Source organism: Tiliqua scincoides, chromosome 12 (genome assembly GCF_035046505.1).
Source record: "Tiliqua scincoides isolate rTilSci1 chromosome 12, rTilSci1.hap2, whole genome shotgun sequence".
NCBI classification, from domain to species: Eukaryota; Metazoa; Chordata; class Lepidosauria; order Squamata; family Scincidae; genus Tiliqua; species Tiliqua scincoides.
This window is the reverse complement of record NC_089832.1, coordinates 6,798,332-6,818,408: the sequence shown is the minus strand read 5'-3', so window position 1 is coordinate 6,818,408 and position 20,077 is coordinate 6,798,332. Positions and strand designations below refer to the sequence as shown.

The following is a 20,077-nucleotide window of genomic DNA, read 5'->3' as shown; positions in this document are numbered from 1 at the left end:
GTATTGTGGCTGCACCGGTGCTGGAAAATTGGACAGGATTGGGCCCTTAGTCTGGCTATTAAAGATGGGCACCAATAAAAGACATACAGGAGTGAAGATGTTTGCTTCTAGCTGGGTCCTGGGCATGTTTACTGAGCAAAAAATCCCCCTGAGTTCAACAGGCATCTCAGAAGTGGACTGCAGCCCAAGCAGAAGCATCTTTCTTCAGAGGTTAGTTCCACTGTGCTCAGCAGGGTTAAGTAGATGCACACAGAAGTGCATCCATGATATCTTTATTCAGGAGCAAATCCTACCAAGCTTGGTGGGGCTTCCCTGTGAGTAAATGCACCCAGCCCTCAACTTAGTGGGTGCAGCATCTTTACTCAGAAGCAGGTTTGATGGGAGTCTGATGCATGTAGATGCACACAAGGTAAGGCATTTTTACCTGAAGTCAAGTCCTGCTGAGTTGGATGGGGTTTCCTTGCAAGTAAATGCACAGAAGGCAAGGCTTTTTTTTCAGTCAGAAGCTGTCCCACGGAACTTAATGGGCTTCCTCGCCAGTAAATGCACCCAGGCCTTGCAACTCAGTGGTAGGCATCTTTACCCAGAAGCAGGCTTTGATGGGGCCTCCTTGCGAGTGAATGCACACAGGCAAGGCATCATTACTTGCAGGCAAGTCCTGCTGAGTTCAGTGGGCTTCCTCGCGAGTAAATGCACACAGGCAAGGCATCATTACTTGCAGGCAAGTCCTGCTGAGTTCAGTGGGCCTCCTCGCGAGTAAATGTACACAGGCAAGGCATCATTACTTGCAGGCAAGTCCTGCTGAGTTCAGTGGGCTTCCTCGCGAGTAAATGCACACAGGCAAGGCATCATTACTTGCAGGCAAGTCCTGCTGAGTTCAGTGGGCTTCCTCGCGAGTAAATGTACACAAGGCAAGGCATCTTTACTTGCAGGAAAGCCCTGCTGAGTTGGATGAGGCTTCCTCGCGAGTAAATGCAGCCAGGGCTTGCCCCCCAGGCGCCCCCCCCCGCTGTGGCCCGGCCGGGCTTCCTCGCGAGTAACGGGGGCGGCCCGTGCTGCGCCTCCGCCGCGCGCTCCGCCCCGGGGAGGCCGGACCAGGAAGGGCGCGTGTGGCCGGCGGAGGGGCTGCTGGAGCGGCGGGGGAGGAGGCGGCAGGAGCAACAAGGCCCGGCCGGGCACACCAGGCCCGCCCGCTCGCGCGCCGTGGGGAGGCAAGGAGCGGCGCGAGGCGGGGGAGAGGCCGAGGCTCTTCCCGCCCCCGGAGGCCGCGCAGGGGGACCATGGTGGGGGGCAGGGCTCTGTGGGGATCAGGGGAGGCGCCCCCCCTGGGGTGGGGCATGTGGAGTGTTGATAGGGGCTGTGGGGGCCAGGCAGGCGGGGAGGAACATGTGGGGCAAGGAGAGGCTCCCTCCCTCCTTCCCTCCCTCCCTCCTGTGGGGCGGGCTGCAGCTTGGGCTGTCTGTGTGGGTTGTGGGTGCTGGGTACAGGGGCAGGAGGGTGCTTGGGGGGCTGAGGGTGCTTGGGGGGCTGAGGGTGCTTGTGGGTGCTGGGTGCAGTGGCTGTGGGTGCTTTGGGGGCTGAGGGTGCTTGTGGGTGCTGGGTGCAGTGGCTGTGGGTGCTTGGGGGGCTGAGGGTGCTTGTGGGTGCTGGGTGAAGTGGGCAGGAGAGTGCTTGGGTGGCTGGATGCTTGGGGGGTTGAGGAGAGGCCTCCCTGGATAGGCTAGGTTAGTCTGGGGGGAGTGTGTGGGACGTTGGGGTGGTTTAGGGGTACCTTGTGAAGGGGCAGGGTGGCATGCAGGAGAGTGGCCAGGGTGCTGTGGAGCTGGGGTAAGAAGAGACTTCCCCCCCCCAGGAAGGGTTGTGGGGGAGAATGTGGGTCATTTGTGTTCATTAGGGGTGCCTAGTGTGGGGTGCCTAGTGTGGGCAGGGTGGCATGCAGGAGAGTGGTCAGGGTGCTGTGGGGCTGGTGTAAGGAGAGACTTTTCTCCGCCAGGCAGGGCTGTGGGGGGCATATGTGGGGCATTGGGGTGGGTTAGGGGTGCCTAGTGAAGGGGCAGGGTGGCATGCAGGAGGGTGACCAGGTTGCTGTGGTTCTTGGGTAAGGAGAGATCTCCCCCCCAAAGGTTGTGGGGGAGCATGTGGGGTGTTGGTGTGGGTTAAGGGTGCATAGGGAAGGGGCAGGAGGACAGCCAGTGTGCTGTGGGGTTAAGGTAAGGCGAGACCTCCCCTCTCTAGGCTGAGCTGAGCTGTGGGGGAGCATGTGGGTTAGGGGTGCACAGCGAAGGGCAGGAGGATGGGCAGAGTGATGTGGGGTGCAGTTGAAAGTGGGATTAGGGTAAGGAGAGACCTTTCCCTCTAGGCTGGTCTATGGGGGAGCATATGGGGTATTGGCATGGGTTAGGGGTGCACAGTGAATGAGCAGGAGGGTGCTGTGGGGTGAGTTGGAAGTGGGGTTGATATAAGGAGAGATCTCTTGGCTGAGCTGTGGAGGAGTGTGTGGAGTATTGGCATGGGTTAGGGGTGCACAGTGAAGGAGCAGGGTGGTGGTAGGTGTGCTGTGGGGTTAGGATAAGAAGAGATCTTTCCCTCTGGGCTGCAGTGTGCGTAGGGCAGTGGTGTGGGTTAGAGGTGGGTTAGGTTGGTGGAGAGTGGACCAGGATTCTGCAGGGTATGAGGAAGGCCAGTGTCAGGTTGCTGGGGGCCCTGTAGCAAAGCCCTGCATTGCCCCCCCCAAGGGTACTCCCTTGCCTGTACCCCAGCAGCACCGCAGTCTGATGGTTTTAGGGTCTGGCCTGGCTAGGTAGGCTCTCTGGGCATGGGCCATTGCTCAGCACCTGACCTGCTGCTTGATGCCACTCCTGCAAGGAAGGTGCTATATTTGTGGGGCTGGACTGAGGGAAGCAGAGGCCTGTCTATAAGGAGTGGGCTGTGGTTACTTCTGCATGGGCTGTGGGAGCCCTATAGAGGTGGTAGGGGGAAGAGATCTGGTAGAAGCAATGGGCCAGTATTTTGTGGGGTGTGAGGGAGTCTGTATGTGGGGCTGGACTGAGAGAGTCTGTGGTCTCTCCCATGGAGACAGATGGGCTGTGGTGGTGATGGGTAAGGTAGGAAGACAAGCTGGTTTCATGAAGGACATCATGGCTACTACTGCTGTGGAGGGATGTAAGAAGTGGGATTTCTGATGCTTTTTAAATTGCTGTTAAATGATCTGGAGTTAGGGGTGAACAGCAAGGTAGCCAAAGTTTGTAGTTGGCACCAAACTATTCAGGGTGGTAAAAACCAGCACAAGTTGCAATGTTGTAAAGGACCTCTGGAAAATGTGTGAATGAGCAATCAAGTTGTAAATGCAGTTCAGTGCAAAAAATGAGTTTTTTCTTGCTCTCACGAATCACCCAGTGATAGTGATTGGCAGGAAATTTAGGATAGACAAAAACAGGTCCTTCTTTACGCAGTTCATAATTATAGTATTGGCAACCTTCAGTCTCGAAAGACTATGGTATCGCGCTCTGAAAGGTGGTTCTGGCACAGCGTCTAGTGTGGCTGAAAAGGCCAATCCGGGAGTGACAATCCCTTCCACACCGGGAGCAAGTGCAGTCTGTCCCTGGTCTGTCTCCCTGGCTATGGGCCTTCCTTCTTTGCCTCTTAGCCTCAGACTGTTGGCAAAGTGTCTCTTCAAACTGGGAAAGGCCATGCTGCACAGCCTGCCTCCAAGCGGGCCGCTCAGAGGCCAGTTCATAATTAAGTCTGTGGAATTCATTGCCACCAGATGTGGTGATAGTTTTAATTTGGGATTGGAGCTAATTCATGGAGGATAGGTCCATCAGTGTCTACTAGTTATGATCATTGTTTCCTACCTCAGGTTCAGCAAGTGTGCCTCTGAATGCCAGTTGCTGGGGAGCAGTCGGGAGAGGGATATGGCTTTCTCCTCCTTCTTGTGGACTTCCTAGAGGCAGCTGGTGGGCCAATGTAGGAAACAGGATGCGGGACTAGATGGGCCTGATCCAGTAGGGCTTTTCTTATGAGGGGATGGAGGAAGGCTTGGTGTTATGAAGGCTGGACGTGTGTGTTGGGGAGCACCTGAGATATAATATGCAGGGATGAGACAAAGTTCTGTTTCTGGGGTGAAGAGCAATGGCTGCAAATTTTCTTTTAGGTGTTCTTCATTGAAACTTTTCCTGCTGTGTGATGAGTTGTCATGTGGTCTTTTTCCTGATGACCATGCCTTATCAAGCTAAACCTATGTGCGGGGACTGATGTATACATGAGCTGTATTCTGTGCTTTGGTTGAGGGTTCTGCACCATGATCAGACATTTACCACCCTATTCTGAAATTGCAGGCTTGTTCCATTGACATGCCCCAACGTGGCACTATTTTGCATAATCTGAATGTTTAAGATATGTCCCTCTCTATTTGAGCTTGAGTGAATGTGTGTTTTGAAGTGAAATGTTTATGAAGTCACAAAATAAGAGAAGTTAGCCTCCATCAGCAACACCTTTTGTGGATATGCATCTGTGATCAAGGTGTTTTGTAAGGGATGGGAACAGGTGATGGCTTTGCCTGAGGCTGCATTTTGTTATTTTCTTCTGTATCCCTTGGTTCCTGCAATTTGGGGTATTGGGTCTCAGAAGGGAGTGTACTAGAGTTTCCAAATAACCTTTCCCTACACATGAACACAGTTGAAAGGCTGGGTGGAGGAGTAATGTGTCACTCTTTGACTCTTGAGTACAAAAGATACTGTTGAGAAATATAGCATTTAGGGGCAAATGGTAAACCTACAAACTGGAATATCCTAATTTCCAGGACAGAGCTTGAAGACAAAACTTGAAGACCAGAGAAGAAGGGAGCCACACAAAGGTGTGGGAAAATGAAATTGTGGCTGGCATTGAAAAAAGCCAGAATATGCCAGGACGATTGAAAAAGTAGCTGGTACTCCCACCACCACCTTCTCTGCCTTTGAAAGTGATTCCTCTGTTCCAAGGTGCGTAGCTGCATAATTATTGTTATGTGCTGAAGGAGGAACTTTTACTAGGTCACTAGTAAGTAGATCTGAACCATTATGTTCTGTGTTTTTCATTCTATATATGAATGGAGTGGTCAATTCAAGAGTGTGTCATATTTTGGAAAGCGGTTTTGGGTGACTGATACAGGCACTTCTATTCCATACTCCAAGATGAGAGAGCGAGCGCTCGATCGATCGATCCAGAATGGCTAACCAGCAATGTCATGCTTTTCAAAACTAAAAATGTTTACTTGTCCTTGTATGTTGGAAATACTGTACTTTGGTAATATGGAGGGGCTTTTCCTGAAATACTCTGCTGTTAGAATCACTAAACTGTGTCAGTATTTCCAGGTGTAAGAACAGTACATTTTGAAAATAATTCTTGGTTGTTTTGGGGAGCAACTGAGGGATAGTTCAGATTAAAATTTAATGGCTTGTAAGTAAGTGTTTGTGTAAATTTATTCCATATATATTAGGAGAGGGGCTGTAGTTCAATGGGTAGATCAACTGTTTTGCATGCAGAAGGTCCCACGTTCAATCCACATCCTCTTGAGGTAGGGAAGAGAAAAATTCCTGCCTGAAGCCTTGTTGACAAGCATCTGCTCTAGTTCTGAGATAGATGGATCAGTGGTTCCCCTTTGTATAAGGCAACTTCTTACAGTATATTGTTGCCAAGAGGTTTTCATTCAAGTCTGATGGCACTTTGTGATGCACATAGAGGCTTACCCACCTATGCTGTATTTTTGTTTTCATTATTTGAGGGCGCTTTCTTTTTCTGGGGGTGTTGAATTTAACTTTTCCTGGGGGTGTCAAATTTAACTTGAAGTACTTGATTCAATCTGAGATCCTACTGGGATTCTTGACAGTACTATACAAAATGATAAAGCAATCTCTTCCAACTCTTGCTTGAGAATCGTTGTATAGCACTTTAAATAGCGGGTTAATGTTTCGAATTTTAGTTGGGCAGGGGGGGCATGTTCCAATCTTGTGTGTGCTTATGTGGAAGCAAGTTGCATTGGAAGAAAAGGAATTTGTTTCCTAGCAAATACATGAATGAAATGTAGTTAATGTGCCTTCTGGTCTTCAGTCAAGAAAAAAAAAATGGGTTGGACTACTGGAAAGCTTTGGTCCAGCCTGAAATGATATGAGCAGCAACTGTGCTTATCGTACTCAGGTCTGATAAGCATATTTGTCTGGTGCAGGCAGCTGTTCCTGGTAACCATGTAGGATGTAAGAAGAGTGGTTTATTTGATCTTTAACACAACTCCCTCTTAATTGTTTTTCTAAGGGCATTTGGTCATCATGACAGTCACTCTAGTCTGCGATCCCTCAGAAGCAACAGAACTCTGTGCTTCTCAGCGACTATATCTTAAGCCAGTAGCAAAACTGACAATCAGTGTGGTATTCCCAGAACACACTGGACCTCCCCGGGCATTGTCTAAGTGGGAAGTGATGGACAAACTGAAGAACATGATTTGCCCAGACCAGTTCACCAGCGTTAAGGTTTCAAAGAGCACAAAGGGTTTCATTCGGTTTGAGGGAGAGGCAGAAACCAAGCGCCTGGTCTGTAGCCTTAAGGAGAAGCTGCATGGCAAGATGATAAAACTGAATGGTTTTAAAGATGGCTTGCAAGTGATGGCTACAGAGGAGCCCGCTGACTTTCCAGCTCCTCAGGAGTTGGAGCCCATTTCGAACGATAGAGAATTGCTAGAGGAAGACTTTGCCAAGCAAAGCAGGGATATTCCCGATTGCATCCGTCTGGAAGGATTGCCTTGCAAATGGTTTGCCCTAAAAGGCTCAGATAGTGAAATGCCCAGTGAAGAAGTCTTGAGAGCAGCGTTCGAAGGGTTTGGGAAGATCAAGAATGTAGACATCCCCATGCTCGATCCTTACAGGGAAGAAATGGTGGGAGGAAACACGAATAGCTTCACCTTTCGTGGCCTGCGGACATTTGAGGCCTATGTCCAGTACCAGGAAGCTACGGCTTTTGCTAAAGCGATGGAGACACTGAAGGGAATGAAGCTGATGTTCAAAGGGGATGATGGCAAAGCTCTGGCATGTAACATCAAGGTAAGAAGCATCATGTAAGCTCCGGATTGGGGGGGGGGAGCCCATTTCAGCAAAAGCAATTAGAAGTCTGGTGCCACCAAATGATTTGGTGGATGAACGATCATGTTGACTTTGTCAGCCCAGCTTGCATCTGATGAAGGGGGCTCAGGTCCCCCTTCAACAAGAAATCTGTCAGTCTTTGAGTTGATTCCAAACCCTTTTGTTGCTGTTTCTGCACAGGCTGCATCTCTGAGGCTGCTGTATAGTTTTGACTGAATTTGCGAGGGCTTCCTTGCATGGAGTGTTTGGTGCTGTCCATTAGAACTCGACAAATGGCAACTGACAGTTATGCTGGTGCTATCCAGCTTTCTGTAAATTTCCTATTTATTGGTTAAGCTTTTTAAAAATGGTATTTACATGTTTGGTTTTTAAATCTGTAATCAAATTGCCTTTGAGTAATGCACAATTATTTTTTTTTTGATGTAAAATTTCACTGTTAACAAGTACCAAAAAAAGATTTCTTTTTAGTTTGTGAATAGTTTCAGAAATATGATAGACCCCATGGAAGTGTTTATGGCAGTTTCACTTTGTCTGCTCTCTGAGTTACATTGAAAAATAAAATAAAATCCAGGTATCTGGCTTAGCTATATGTAGGGTGTTCTCTTCTTTCATAAGACTAACCTGGCAAATAAGTTTTTTCTATTTTCTTAAGCTTTATTTAACCAAATACATTTCAAGAGTGGAGTGCACAAGGGAGGCATTCTGAACCAATGGGAAAGAGCTTCTAAATATACCCAACTGTTTTTTAGAAAGCCAGAGAAAGCAACAGGCATTTTTCAAAACCTTGGCTATCACTCACAGGTATACATGCACATCCCAGCCATATCCTTTTCAGCAGCTATCTCAAATGAACCTGTAAACTGCCCTTTAAATCACACCCTTGGAGAAAAGTAGCTTGAGGTTTGGCATTGGGAAGGGCTGGAAATGGTCTATGCTACTGTTTGTGCTTAGGCATGTCATTTGCTGGATCGGGCCAGCTGTCCAGTTACTTCTTGGTGATGCCAAGCAAACCTTACTCTACTGTCAAGGGTTGGATTTTAGTTTGTTTGGAAAGAAACGTAAGGAAGAAGAATATCTGTCAGCCATCAATACTCATAGTGTTGGTTTGGGGCATCTTAGAATGGTCCTTTCTTCTATATTGGAGGTAGTTGAGTCCAAAATCACTTGGAGAACCTTCTAATGCCTATAAGTCTCTCTTTGTGTTTGTGACCTTGAGATTGGACCTGGGAGACTGGGCTTTGTCTGACCAAGTGAGCAGCATTATATTTTTGTTCTCTTTATTTCAAAACAGGTGACCTCTGATACGACCAATCATTTCAGTGAAAGTGCTATAAGCCATAGGCACCTGGAGAGACTGACACTGCAAGGGCTAGAGCGAGAGAGAAAGAGGGAGGAAAGCCGAGCAAAAAAAGGGGCTGAAAGGTGAGGAACGCATTTTTTTTAAAGGTTGACTTGTTCTTTGCTAGTGAGGGAAACAGAGAGGGATATATGAGGGCTATATGGACTCTACATTTTTTTAAAAAGCTAAAGGTTTGCATCCAGGCAGTGTGGATTGTGCATCAAAACACCTCTACCCTGTATGCTCTAGGCCAGGGGTGGGCAAATTTTCAACTTTAGGGATCCTGGACCTTTTAACAATTGTGTAGGAGTGGGAATTTCAGTAGGTGCAGCTTGTACAAGCTGCACCTGCTTAAATTCCCTCACCTACACAATTGTTAAAGGTTCAGGATCCCTGAAGTGGAAAGTTTGCCCACCCCTGCCCTAGGCATATTGAACAAGTTTGCACCATTTCTCAGTTTTTTCCATTTTTACTCCTTTTGCATAATTTACTCCAGCTTTCCTAACTCAGTGTGAGGAGAAGGAGGAGGAGGAACAACAGTGTGTACCACAGGCCTCTGCAAAGTACCTCCAGCTTCTGAAAATTTAATTCAGACCCTTCTGTCTGGCCCCTCGACAAGCATTTTCCAGACATCCAAGCATACCTTTCCAGCCATAAGGGCTAGAAACTTGCTTTAAAATGAACAAAAAATAATGCTGAAGTTATTAGGAAGTCGAAGCTCTGGCAGAATGTTCATGGCACAGAATATGTTGGAGTGAAATATGCTTCTGGCAAGACAGGAAACATCAAAGCTAAGTTGCCTTAAATTGGAGGTTGCAGACTCTCAACAAAGCTTGCCAACACCTATCCCCACCCCGTTCATGTTCTTAGATGTCAAGTGAAGGTATCAGGCTGTGGGAGGGAGTGGTAGTAATCCCTGTACATTGATGAATTCAGGTGATGAAACTGCCTTGTCCTGAGTCACGTTGTTACCCAATCTAGCTCAGTATTTGACTACACTGACTGGCAGGGTTCCAGTACATGAATCTTTCCTAATCTACCTGGAGTTGTCGGGGATTGAACCTGGGGCCAGCTGCTTTACCATAGAGGGCAGCTTCAGATGTGGAATTCAACTTTGACCACTTATTGTTAGTCCACCGAAACATGACCTTACTTATTCCACCGTGGCTCTGCCTGATTGGACCTCAAAGATGTTAAAACGACCCTTGGTGATGTTTCACTGCTGGGGCCATCCTGTCACAGAAGTGATTAAAACTTATTGTAGAAGCTGAGAACTGCTGTGCTGGTGAAGATCGAGGGCACTCTGAACAACAGGCAGTTAGGCCCTCATTGAAAGGGCAGTGCATCCTTTACACTCTTATCAGAGAAAGCAATAGATTGTTCGTTTGGAAGAAGGCTGATTATGAACTGCAGGAGCATAGCTGCTTAAAACCTGCTGTGCAGTTCACCTCAATTCTGTCAGGCAGTATGATAGCTCCTTTGAAATAATTAGTAATCTGAAAAAGGACACAATGTCATTTGGGTTCCAGGGCTGATGGCTGTGTCCCTACTTGTTTTCTCAGCCTCCCTTTGCTCTCCAGAGGGCTTCTTCAGTGTCAGAGTACACCTGAGCACCTTGTATACCTGCAGTAATAAAGTTAAATCCTACAGGGAGGCCTGGGATCCACCCACTCTGTTGTGTGTTTTGAACAAAACTTGTTATGCCCAACACAGATATTGTAACACTAGATTTTTTTTTGGACCTCTCAACAAATTCAGGATTTTATTTTCTCACTCATTTAGCTTTTGTACATAAAACACAGACCCTTTTAAGGGTTGTTCTGGTAGCTTCCCAGAATTGCTTCCTATAAAATAAAAATGGATCTGCAAAATCTCTCTGCAGATAGGAACATAATTTATGTTCCTCAGGAATGGTTCTGAAAAGGATGCTTACAAGATCCCTGTTGCAGTATTTCCCAGATTTGAGCTTCCACTGTTAAATGGTTAATCCATCTAGATCAGTATGGTTAATGCTGACTGACGGTGACTCTGCAGTTTTAGGCTAGCGTCTTTCCCAATCGTACCTGGAGATTGTGGAGATTGAACTTGGGACCTTCTGCATGTAAAGCAGACCAAGCCCCTGATGTGTGCTTGCAGAAATGCTGTAGACTTTCCAGCCCTCAGAGAGGGTGACTTCTCTGAGGCAAACTACTTCCTGAGTTAAAATGGCAGGTATATTTTTACTACTGCCCCTGGCAGAGTGGAAGAGTAGGAATTGCTTTCCTTGAGAGTAGCTTGCTCTCTATATCTACACAAATTGTTAAGTCTGAGTATACCTCCTGGTTAGGAGAAAGCAAACTTCAAGCAAAGACACAGTGGACAGCCTCCTCCAAGGGCAAATTACTTTGCTGTGTTTCTGCATCAGAGTGGTGCAGTCATACTTGATGCAGAACGTGGCAACACTGCCTGTCTTTAGCAGTACCTGGTTGGAAGGAGGCAAGACAAGAATGTTAACTCTTGCAGAGTTGCAGCAGGCAGCCTCTTTATACCTTTCTCTTCCTCTGATCAGCCTGTGTATGGTTTCCAGGCAGCTAACAATGCCAGGTCTCTTAGATCTGCATCTTGGGCCTTTAAACCATTGTCTGGGCTGGTGTGAAGAGAAGGCTATACAGGTGTGCGTCGCTTAACACTGGGGATACGTTCCTGCACCCCTATCATCAAGTAATGCCTGATGCTAAATGACATCACCTGTAAGCTGCAGGAGCCAAGGGGAGCTGAGCTCCCCTTGCCTGGGAGCTTTACTGAGCCCTGCAGAGGCAGCTGGTGTCCTGTGCTGCCTCTGCGAGGATCAGAATGACCCAAGAGGCCAAAAATTGCTTCTGGTTTCCCTGGAGTGCTTCCCCGGCCCTCCAAATGCCTTATAAGGCAAAAAAAAAAAATCACTTTTGATTTCCCAAGGAAACTGGAAGTTGCAATTTTTTCAGCCATTCTAAGCCTTGCAGAAGCAGCACGTGAATGCACGCTGTCTCTGCGGGGCTCAGAAAAGCCTTCGGAGGTGAGGGGAGCACAGCTCCCCTCGGCTTCGTAGGTTGGGGGGGAATAGTGATCAGTGATGGACTGTCACATATGCTGTCTGTTGCTCGTCGGAACATAAAGTGACGTTCACCTATGCTGCATTAGATGCAGGTCAAAAGCAAAGAATGATTGTTGGGACTCTGGCTCTAACTAGGGAAAGGTGGGGTCAAGTTCTGTACTCACTGAGAGAATGCAGACTGCAATCCAACCCATAGATATGCTTGTCCCACTAAAACTTAATGTGCTATAACTGTGAGCTAGGATACCTGTCTAAATACAGTGGAGGACTATAGATTTTAGGAATATAAGATGTTTTGAGAGAGAGAAAGAAAGAGGTTCAGGGTAACTTAAATCACTTTGAATTTCCCTAGAAATGTTTTTTATTTATTCAAAGTACGCTTTTTTTAAAAGCTGTTACCTCTTGCATGTAACAGTGAATAGATTTATAAACATGGAAGTCCTTCCTATTAGCACCTTTAAAAACCTTCCCTCCTACCCTCCAGGGGTTAAAAATGTAAAATGATTTTTTTTTCATCTAAGTTGTCCCATATTAATAATTGCCTAGAAAAAGACGTGACGATGATGATGAAAAAAAAGTTGGAGAAGGAAAGAGGAAGTCTAAAATCAAGAGACGGGAGAAAAGACAGATAGATCGGGATGAAAAACGCCCAAGAAAACAGCAGAAGCTAACAGCTGGAGAAGCTCTGTGGCCAGAGAATATGCCTGAATGGGAAGAAAGGAAATACCTTCTAGCTCAGAGAAGAGTGGAGTCTATCAGGCTGCTTACAGTGCTGTTAAGCCAAATAAAAGTAAGAATATTTTTAAAAATATTCTAAGTTTAAAAACAGTATCTGTCTAAAAGGATGTGGATCCCCATAGGCATATATAAGAAGACAGTGCTGTGAGTGGGCAGCATTTTGACATCCACTGTGAGTTGGGTGGGGTGGCTGGGCCACGTGTTCAAGAAGGGACTCTTGAGATTTATCTGGGCAGAGTCAGTAACATGTGAGAAAGATCAGAGGCGTTTGATTCATGTCTTTGTTTCAGCCCATGATAATGAGCAGGGCTGTTTCTTGAATGCAGAAAGCTGAATCAGACCATTTGTCCATCCCATTCAGTATTGTCTGCATCTCCAGGGTCACCTTTCCAAGAAAGCTGTTACCAAGAATTAAATCTGGCACCTTCTACATGCAAAGTGTGCTGAGCTATGATCCCACCTGCACTTCTGGTCTGGAGTCTTAACTTCTGTAGGGGAACCCATTGACCCAGCAGAGCAGCCTGGCTTGCATAGACTGAGGCTGTTGTTTCAGGGCAACAACCCTTGAAGTGCTTACTCTTAGATAATGAAAAAGGTGATCCACAGCCATTCAGGGTAACTTGGCTATTAGCTTCTGGCAAGTGAATTTCACTACCAGTTATTCTAGGCTCTGGAAGCTGCAAGACCACAGCCTTTAAGAGATAAGCAAACTTGGTTAGTGTGAATTCATATGGCTGTTTTGAACTGGCAATAAAGAGATGGCTTCTTTATGGAGAAATTTGGCTGCATAAAAGACCAGTCCCAGAGATTTTGCTGTGAGGAAAGCTTGAGCATATACATCAGGCAGTATATGTGGGGTTCTCCAAAGTGTTGGACAGAAATGGCCCCAAGGCAGAGTTCATCAGGACTCTGCACAAACTCCTGTGGGGGTCTGCGTAAAAGCACAGTCATGGTTTTACCCAGCTGCCATTTGTTACAGAGAGTCTTGCGCAAGACAATCATCGATTGTCATGAACCGTGCTCTGTCTTAGTTGGGGGGGGGGGAGAAAGGGGTACCATTTGGGTTTCCTGTCACAAGTGCCAGGGGTCTTGGGCCACTCCAAATTGCATGCAAGTTACTGAAGCGGTAGGCTTTTGCTTAATTGTTTTGCTGTCTCCCAGCATTGTTTGTGCAGTGCTGCTGCAACCTTGTCTCCCCTTTTATCTTGAAGGATTTTGTGCTGTCATCCAGGCAAATAGGGGAGCCTCTATTGAGTCTTGAAAGCAAAAGAGAGGATTGTTTTTCTGCACCCAGGATACAGAAGGCTCTAAAGGAGAAGGGAGACTCTCATTATTTTGGGTACCAGGAGCTGAAGGATGAGAGAGAGCTCACATGTCAGTCAACCCAACTGAATACCCATATTGGGGGAGCGGAGGAGGAAGAGGAACACTACACTGGGATTGATCAACCTGCATCACCTCGCCCCCTCGGGAGAACAATTTTGAATGAGCCAGCTGCTAGAATGGTCACCAGCCACTTAACAGACAAGGATTCAGGCGGCTATCGTGGCCGTGGCTTGTTGCAGGTTACAGTCACTCAAGACTGCAATGTCACACAGTCTCCTGACAGAGAGGATTATCCAAGCCTGAACATGGGATGTTTCTCCAAAGTAGCTAACGCAGGCAACCGCAAGAAGCCAAAGGTTTATGAGACAGAGGAATTCATACATTATTTACTGAACTACTACCAAACCCCAAGGTATGCACGAATCTGCCCAGTGTTGCAGGACACAGACACAGAGTCTTGGTGGCAGAGGGTGGTGTCCCAGAGTGGAGACGGCTTCCAGGTCAGTCTGAAGAACAAAGAGGGCCAGTGCTTGACAGAAGTGAGTTTTGAGCCAGAGCTCCCTGAGGGGGGCTCGAGCAACGATTACCTGTGGGAAGTGATAGAGGAGGACCCCAGGCCTATGGAAGTCTTGCCAGAAAGCCGTGCATGTAATAGAGAATTCACCAAAAACTCTCCGGGACAGTGGGATGATTCACTGGGGGAGAATAGTGATAGAACACCACATGACGAATCAAATAGTCCCTTTTTAGGTAGCGCCAGTGCTGCTTGTGATAAACAATCCCAAGGGGATAATACTGGCATGATAGCTGTGCAGTCACGCAAGTCACTTAGCCGCATGTATAAATTGAAAGACCTCCTGGAGGAGATCAGCAGTGATTCTGAATGTTTTAGCGAGGTGTTTGAATCGCGAAGCAAGATGGAGAAGAGGAACGGGGGCTGCAGAAGCAGCTGTAAAGTCTGGCCTCTCAGCCGGCAAAGAGCACGAGAACTGCTGGTCTGTGTTCAGAATGTTGCTTGTGGTGAGCAAGAGGGTCCGTACAGCCAGCGCAGCTTCTGCTGTGACTTGACAAAGCGTCCCAGGCAAAGGCTTAAAATGGCATCCAAGCGATCTGGCAGCAAAGGCAGGCATGAGGGGCACAAGGCCAAGTGGCCGTCCAGTGAAGAGGAGAAGGAAGTCTGCAGGAAAAAGAAGAAGAAATCTCCGGGCAGTTCTTTGCCGCATGACAAACCCCACTTCTTTAAAACCAACCACTGCAGAGAGCTGGAGTCCCTCGGCAAGGTGCAGAGGAAGTGCAGCAAGGTGTTGCACCACAAAATGAAATGTAAAACGCTCCATACTGTGACAGGAGTGGTGAAAGCAAAAGATGCCATCCATTTGGGGGCCTTTCAGCTTCAGGAAGCTCACCCAGAGGCAGGTAAGGGGAATGCAGGTGTTACAGTGACTGGTCAGAGAGGACCTGACACGGAAGGGAGGCAGAGAGCGTACAAAGCTGGTGTAAAAAGATGACTCTTGGGGCAGTTCAGAGTGGTGGTAGGAAATAGGGAGCTTGTGTAGAGGACATTGGCACGAGAAGTGGGGACTGAGGAGGGTGGGATCTGCTGCTAGTTTTGCAACCCGTTTTGGGACTCCTGAGCAGTGACTCTCACTTGGGCATGTGCGACTCTGAGGTTCTCCTGCAAATCTCTCCTGATCTGCAGGGGACTTACTGCTAAGAAGAGAGGTGGAAGCAGATTCCGAACGATGGGCTCTGTTTCCTGTTGAGATAATTCAGACAAGTCCGTACTCAGAATCAATCTGTGGAGCAGAACTTGGAAGAGGATGCTAATGTCCTTGGTCCTGGAGAGATCTTGAACCTGTTCAAGGAGGAAGCTCAAAAGAAGTTCTGTTTTTATACGGCTCTTCAGGAACTTGAAACAGTCACGCTAGACTTTCAGCAATATAGGCATTTTATGTAGGCTTCTCTGTTCGCATGTTGGGAGAGAGAGGACAGTGCACTAAACAATCTAGCTGGTAAAGGTAGGTGGCAAAAATCTATCTTGGTGGATTTGATATCTAAACAAATGACCAAAAGAAACATAACCGAAGTGCATGATTTTTAAGCCATTTGAGAACAGACTCCTCTCAGTGTGAGCCAAGGAAATTGAATGGTCCCCGCTGATCTGGAGGAGGAAAGCTGTACAAATTCTGCTCTTCAGCAATTGTACAGTTAGGAGTTATGCATAAACTACGTGTATTATACTGATTGATTAAAGAATCTTAATTTTAAAAAAGTGCCTCCTCAGCAATGTTGAAAAAGGGGGTGGTGTGGGAGAAGAAACCTGATACTTGGCAAAAGCCGAAAAGGAACCTGTTTATGATTTACTGCTGTCTCTGCAGTGTTGGGACCCACAGCCTCTGTTAGCATAGCTTCACCCAGAGTTGGACACCATGTGGCTTGTGTCAGATGTTGTGCACCCATCTTTTGGCAGTCCCCGTTGAGTTTTTGGGGCAGTGTGTGTGTGTAGATCAGCAGATCCCACCTTCCAAATCTCTGCTTCCCTACAATTCTCATGAAACTGTTTGCCCTTTGCACCACACATGGGATGGAAAATCTGTGACTGGATCTCCCAGTGTTTTTTTAACTTTACAGCAGCTCCTGGGGGCAGGGGGCCTGTCATAATATCATCAGAGGCAGTGTTGGGGGGGGGGATTGTTTATAATATTTTCCCCAATCTAAATTGCCCTCTTGAACATTAGCTCCACTGCAGAAGAAAATGGGCAAAACACAGTACACATATCTCTATTTTTTCTACCATAAATCTGATAGCTGCTTTGGGATGGGGAAGAGTGGGATTAGGGAAAAGAGAGTAACACCCCCAGCATCCAGTATTTGCTTCAGTCAGAATTGGCCCCCACTACTTTATTCATTGTCTACTTAATCCATTGTCAGGAAATCTGATTGCAGATCTCCTGCATCACTCCAGTCAGTGAAACTGACAAAAGTTGGAAGGGTTTGCTGCTAAAATGTGCAGAGCCAAGCTACAGTCATGGTTGATGTACCTTCCAGCCATCCAGTCCTCCAGAAAATTGCACATCCCCTTGCTTAAATTGGCTCACAAGCATCCTTCTGCAGTTCTTGTTTCATGCAGAATTGGAAGAAGGAACTCAGACCTTTCACAGGCCAGCAGTGTCTTGTTTCCTTTGTGCCGGGTTGCCAGTAGTTGGAGGCTGAATGGAGGCTGAACAGTGAAAGAGGGTACAGGCATCTTCAGTACTAGTTGGAGGCTGAATGGAGGCTGAATGGAGGTAGTTGGAGGCTGAATGGAGGCTGAACAGTGAAAGAGGGTACAGGCATCTTCAGTACTAGTTGGAATATTGACCTTTTTTTGAGTGAGTGGCCCTCCGAAGCCTAGCCAGTCCAGGCCCACAGAAGTGGTCTTATTGAGTTATTGCTTAAGCAATTGCTTGTTGTATAAAATGTGGAACTGGTAGAATACAATCCAGATGAAAAATCTGAAGGTCTTAATGACTTTAGTAGGATTATGCAAAATAGGTGAGGACTTAGAGCTAGGTTATCACATCAGATGGCCACACCTTCTATTAAATGGTATGGAAGGGGAACAAGCCTTAGGTTCAGTTAAAAACAACAAACCCAATACAACAGCATTCTGTTCCACTTTTGTTTTTGATATGCTTTATTTATTACATGTCATGATAACTCATGTGATGCGCATTCCTGAGCATACCCTCCCATGTTTGTTAACTTCTGCTCCAATAAAATAGTACAAAACCAAAGTATGCAGATTTAGTTTGTGTTTTGTGTCAAACCATTCAGTGGGGATGTCTCCCCCTCCCCCACACAGGCCTCTAAACCTGGGTTAACTTTAAAACTGTCCTGTTTAGATAACTGCCAAATGTACTTCCCACTGAAGCTCTGCCTTGTTTTTATTTTTTTCCTTCTATATTTCAAAAATGTCCCACTTACTGGTGAAGAAAGCTGTTTTATAGGGCAGCTTTCCAATAATAGCAACATTCGAGTAATAGATAACTTTTGTCTTTCATTACGTAGTATTTACAGGCACACAAAAAATCTTCCTTCTCCTCCAACTTTTAATGCCCTCCCACCAATTTGTGCACATATGTACGTACTGTATATCTTTAATAAAATATTTGTAACCGTATAAATGTTCATCCTCATCAGAAGATCTTTAAATTTATTTCGTATCAATGAGGTGTAGCATTTGGGGAAATACTATCATGTATTTCTACAACTTTCTTTGAGCTTGTGGATTCAACCTCACTCTTCAGCCTTCTGTAATGGGATAAATGAATGGATGTTCCTGTTCCTACTTCAAAAGAGGCACCCCGAGAAACTGCCTAGGCAGAATCTGCACCAAAGCTCTATGCGTTTGCAGCTAATTTCCAAATGTGTTTTATTTAAGAGAGTGTCAATTGGATGCTATGAATTTTTGAAGCGTTAGACGGAATATTAATATTCTGAGCAAATAGAAGGAAATGGCACCTTAAAATACCAAGATTAATTTTTTCATGGACCTCTATATAAAGCCCCTGGCTGTTCAGAGGATGCTTTGGTCTTGGATCAAAATTGAGAACAAACTCTTGCCTCTTGAGTGTCCTATCCCTCTTGCAAGGATAAAGCGTGACAAGCTGCACCTGCTGAGATTCCCTTTACACACTTGTTGAAGGTCCAGGAGCCCTAAAGTTGAAAGGTCAACCACCCCGGTTTAGATCCTGAACATGGGATTTCCCTGCATTTTTTTCTCCTGAGAGAGTAGTTCCATGGACAAAAAGATGATCTAAACAGGCTCAATAACATCATGGAATAAGGAAGGGCATCCATTTGAGCCAGTGGCTCCCTAGTTTCATGATCTGGGAATAGGAATGTTTCCAGTTAACTGTTTTAAACTACTTTGCCTCTCTTCCCTTCCCTCCTTTGAACTACTTTCCAACTAGTGACTTAAAATCATTGGTCAATTTCAAATAAAATAGATTTGGGGAAATAACTTCATGGCGTGTTTTCTAGAAAGTTTTCTCAAATCTTTTTTGAAAACCACGTTTCTAGACGTGTCATGATTCAACTTGTATCGCTCAGAAGAAAAAAAAGTCTTAATTATGAAAAATAAAATGTATTTTATGTAAAATTGTTTAAACATTTATGAATTGGCTTGTAGCAACATGTGCTTAATAGTTTGGGGATTATGCTTGTTCTAATCAACATGCAACTTATAAAAAAAAACCCCTCAAATGGCTAGAAAACATTTGCAGGAGAGAGTGTAAGCTTAAGCATAGGTTTTTCATTTGCATGGTGCTGTTCTTGAATTCAGAGCAATTTCTCCTTCTCTAATTTAGAGGTTGTTCAGTGATCTTCCAGACAGCCAGTGTGCTCATGTTGCTGCCATTTTAATTTCCACCCAGGGACTGAGACTTAAACAAGAGCTCCAACATCCTTAGCTGAGACTAGCAACTGGTTGCATACAGGGAGAAGCATTTCCAGTGAAGATGAGATTGATGTCCAAATTAAGTGTGTGGTTTTAGCCCATCAAGAATTGACTTGGGGAATGGGCCAAATGTCTGGCTTGCTTTCAAGCCAGGAAAGGGCAAAGATAGGAAGCTGAAGTATAGCTTCTCCTGTTACCCTGCACATGCCTGATCTCATCTGATCTCAGAAGCTAAGCAGGGTCAGGCCTGGTTAGTACTTGGATGGGAGACCGCCGAGGAATACTGGGTGCTGTAGGCTTCTACCATAGTCTTTCGAGACTGAAGGTTGCCAACCAGCTTCTCCTTTAATCAGCTCTAAAAGTCCTAGCACTCTGAAGCTGTGAAGATGGTACTGAATTTTAAAAAAGTGTTTGGGGGCTCAAGAGGTCCTGGCATCTATATGCCTCCAAGCCCATTTCCAGATATGTGGGTTGTTGTGTGGTGATCAAAAATTCCACTGTCGATTCAGAAACCGTTGTTCTAGAACTGAAACTCGCCTGTGCAGTCAGCTCCTTGGGGCTGAGATTAATTTTAACTTCTGAATGGCACCCAACAGATCTCATGGCTTTGCAAAATGTCTTGACAGTCATTTTTCCATTACCTTTCACCATCATGCAATAATTCCTTCAGATTACTTTTGCCAGGGAACTCTCAGCTTCTCCGTTTGCTGGAATGTATGGTGGTTTAGAGATTGGTTATGCAATACCTGGTTACAATCAACTAAAGATGGATTTGAGTCTTCAGAGGCCTGTGGATCTTGCCAAATAGCTTGGAATGAAACTCAAACTGCAGTGAAATGTGACAAGTTTTTCTACCAAAATTCTACAAGGACCTAAATGATCTGACTTCTACACTGAGAGTGGGGCAATTTCTAACTTTAGGAATCACAAACATTGACCTTCTAAAGTTGTCTGGTGTGTATTGCATGTTTTCTACAGGTTTTTAATAGCTGAAGACAAAAGCTAAGGCTGCAGTCATTTACTTTTATCTGGAAATATGCTTTACTAGTTGC

General features: G+C 46.1%; 1 protein-coding gene across 2 annotated transcripts; it reads left to right on the top strand.

The window, feature by feature from the left end:
* The first annotated feature begins 1,130 nt into the window (after positions 1–1,130).
* LOC136663166 (A-kinase anchor protein 17B-like) lies at positions 1,131–17,361 on the top strand. 2 transcript variants are annotated; one of them, XM_066640145.1, is made up of 7 exons: positions 1,131–1,211; positions 4,802–4,979; positions 6,289–7,070; positions 8,401–8,531; positions 12,068–12,311; positions 13,471–15,001; positions 15,285–17,361. In XM_066640145.1, the coding sequence occupies exons 3-7, from the start codon at positions 6,303–6,305 to the stop codon at positions 15,410–15,412; spliced, it is 2,802 nt and encodes a 933-aa protein (XP_066496242.1). In that variant the 5' UTR covers positions 1,131–1,211; positions 4,802–4,979; positions 6,289–6,302; the 3' UTR covers positions 15,413–17,361. The 2 variants fall into 2 exon arrangements, with proteins under 2 accessions (XP_066496242.1, XP_066496241.1); XM_066640144.1 differs by having other exon boundaries at positions 1,141–1,283.
* The last annotated feature ends 2,716 nt before the right edge of the window (positions 17,362–20,077 follow it).

Coding starts and splice junctions, on each gene's coding strand:
- LOC136663166 (XM_066640145.1), top strand. CDS start 6,303: ATGACAGTCACTCTAGTCTGCGATCCCTCAGAAGCAACAGAACTCTGT. Junction 7,071..8,400: donor CTCTGGCATGTAACATCAAG/GTAAGAAGCATC, acceptor ATTTCAAAACAG/GTGACCTCTGATACGACCAA. Junction 8,532..12,067: donor GCAAAAAAAGGGGCTGAAAG/GTGAGGAACGCA, acceptor ATAATTGCCTAG/AAAAAGACGTGACGATGATG.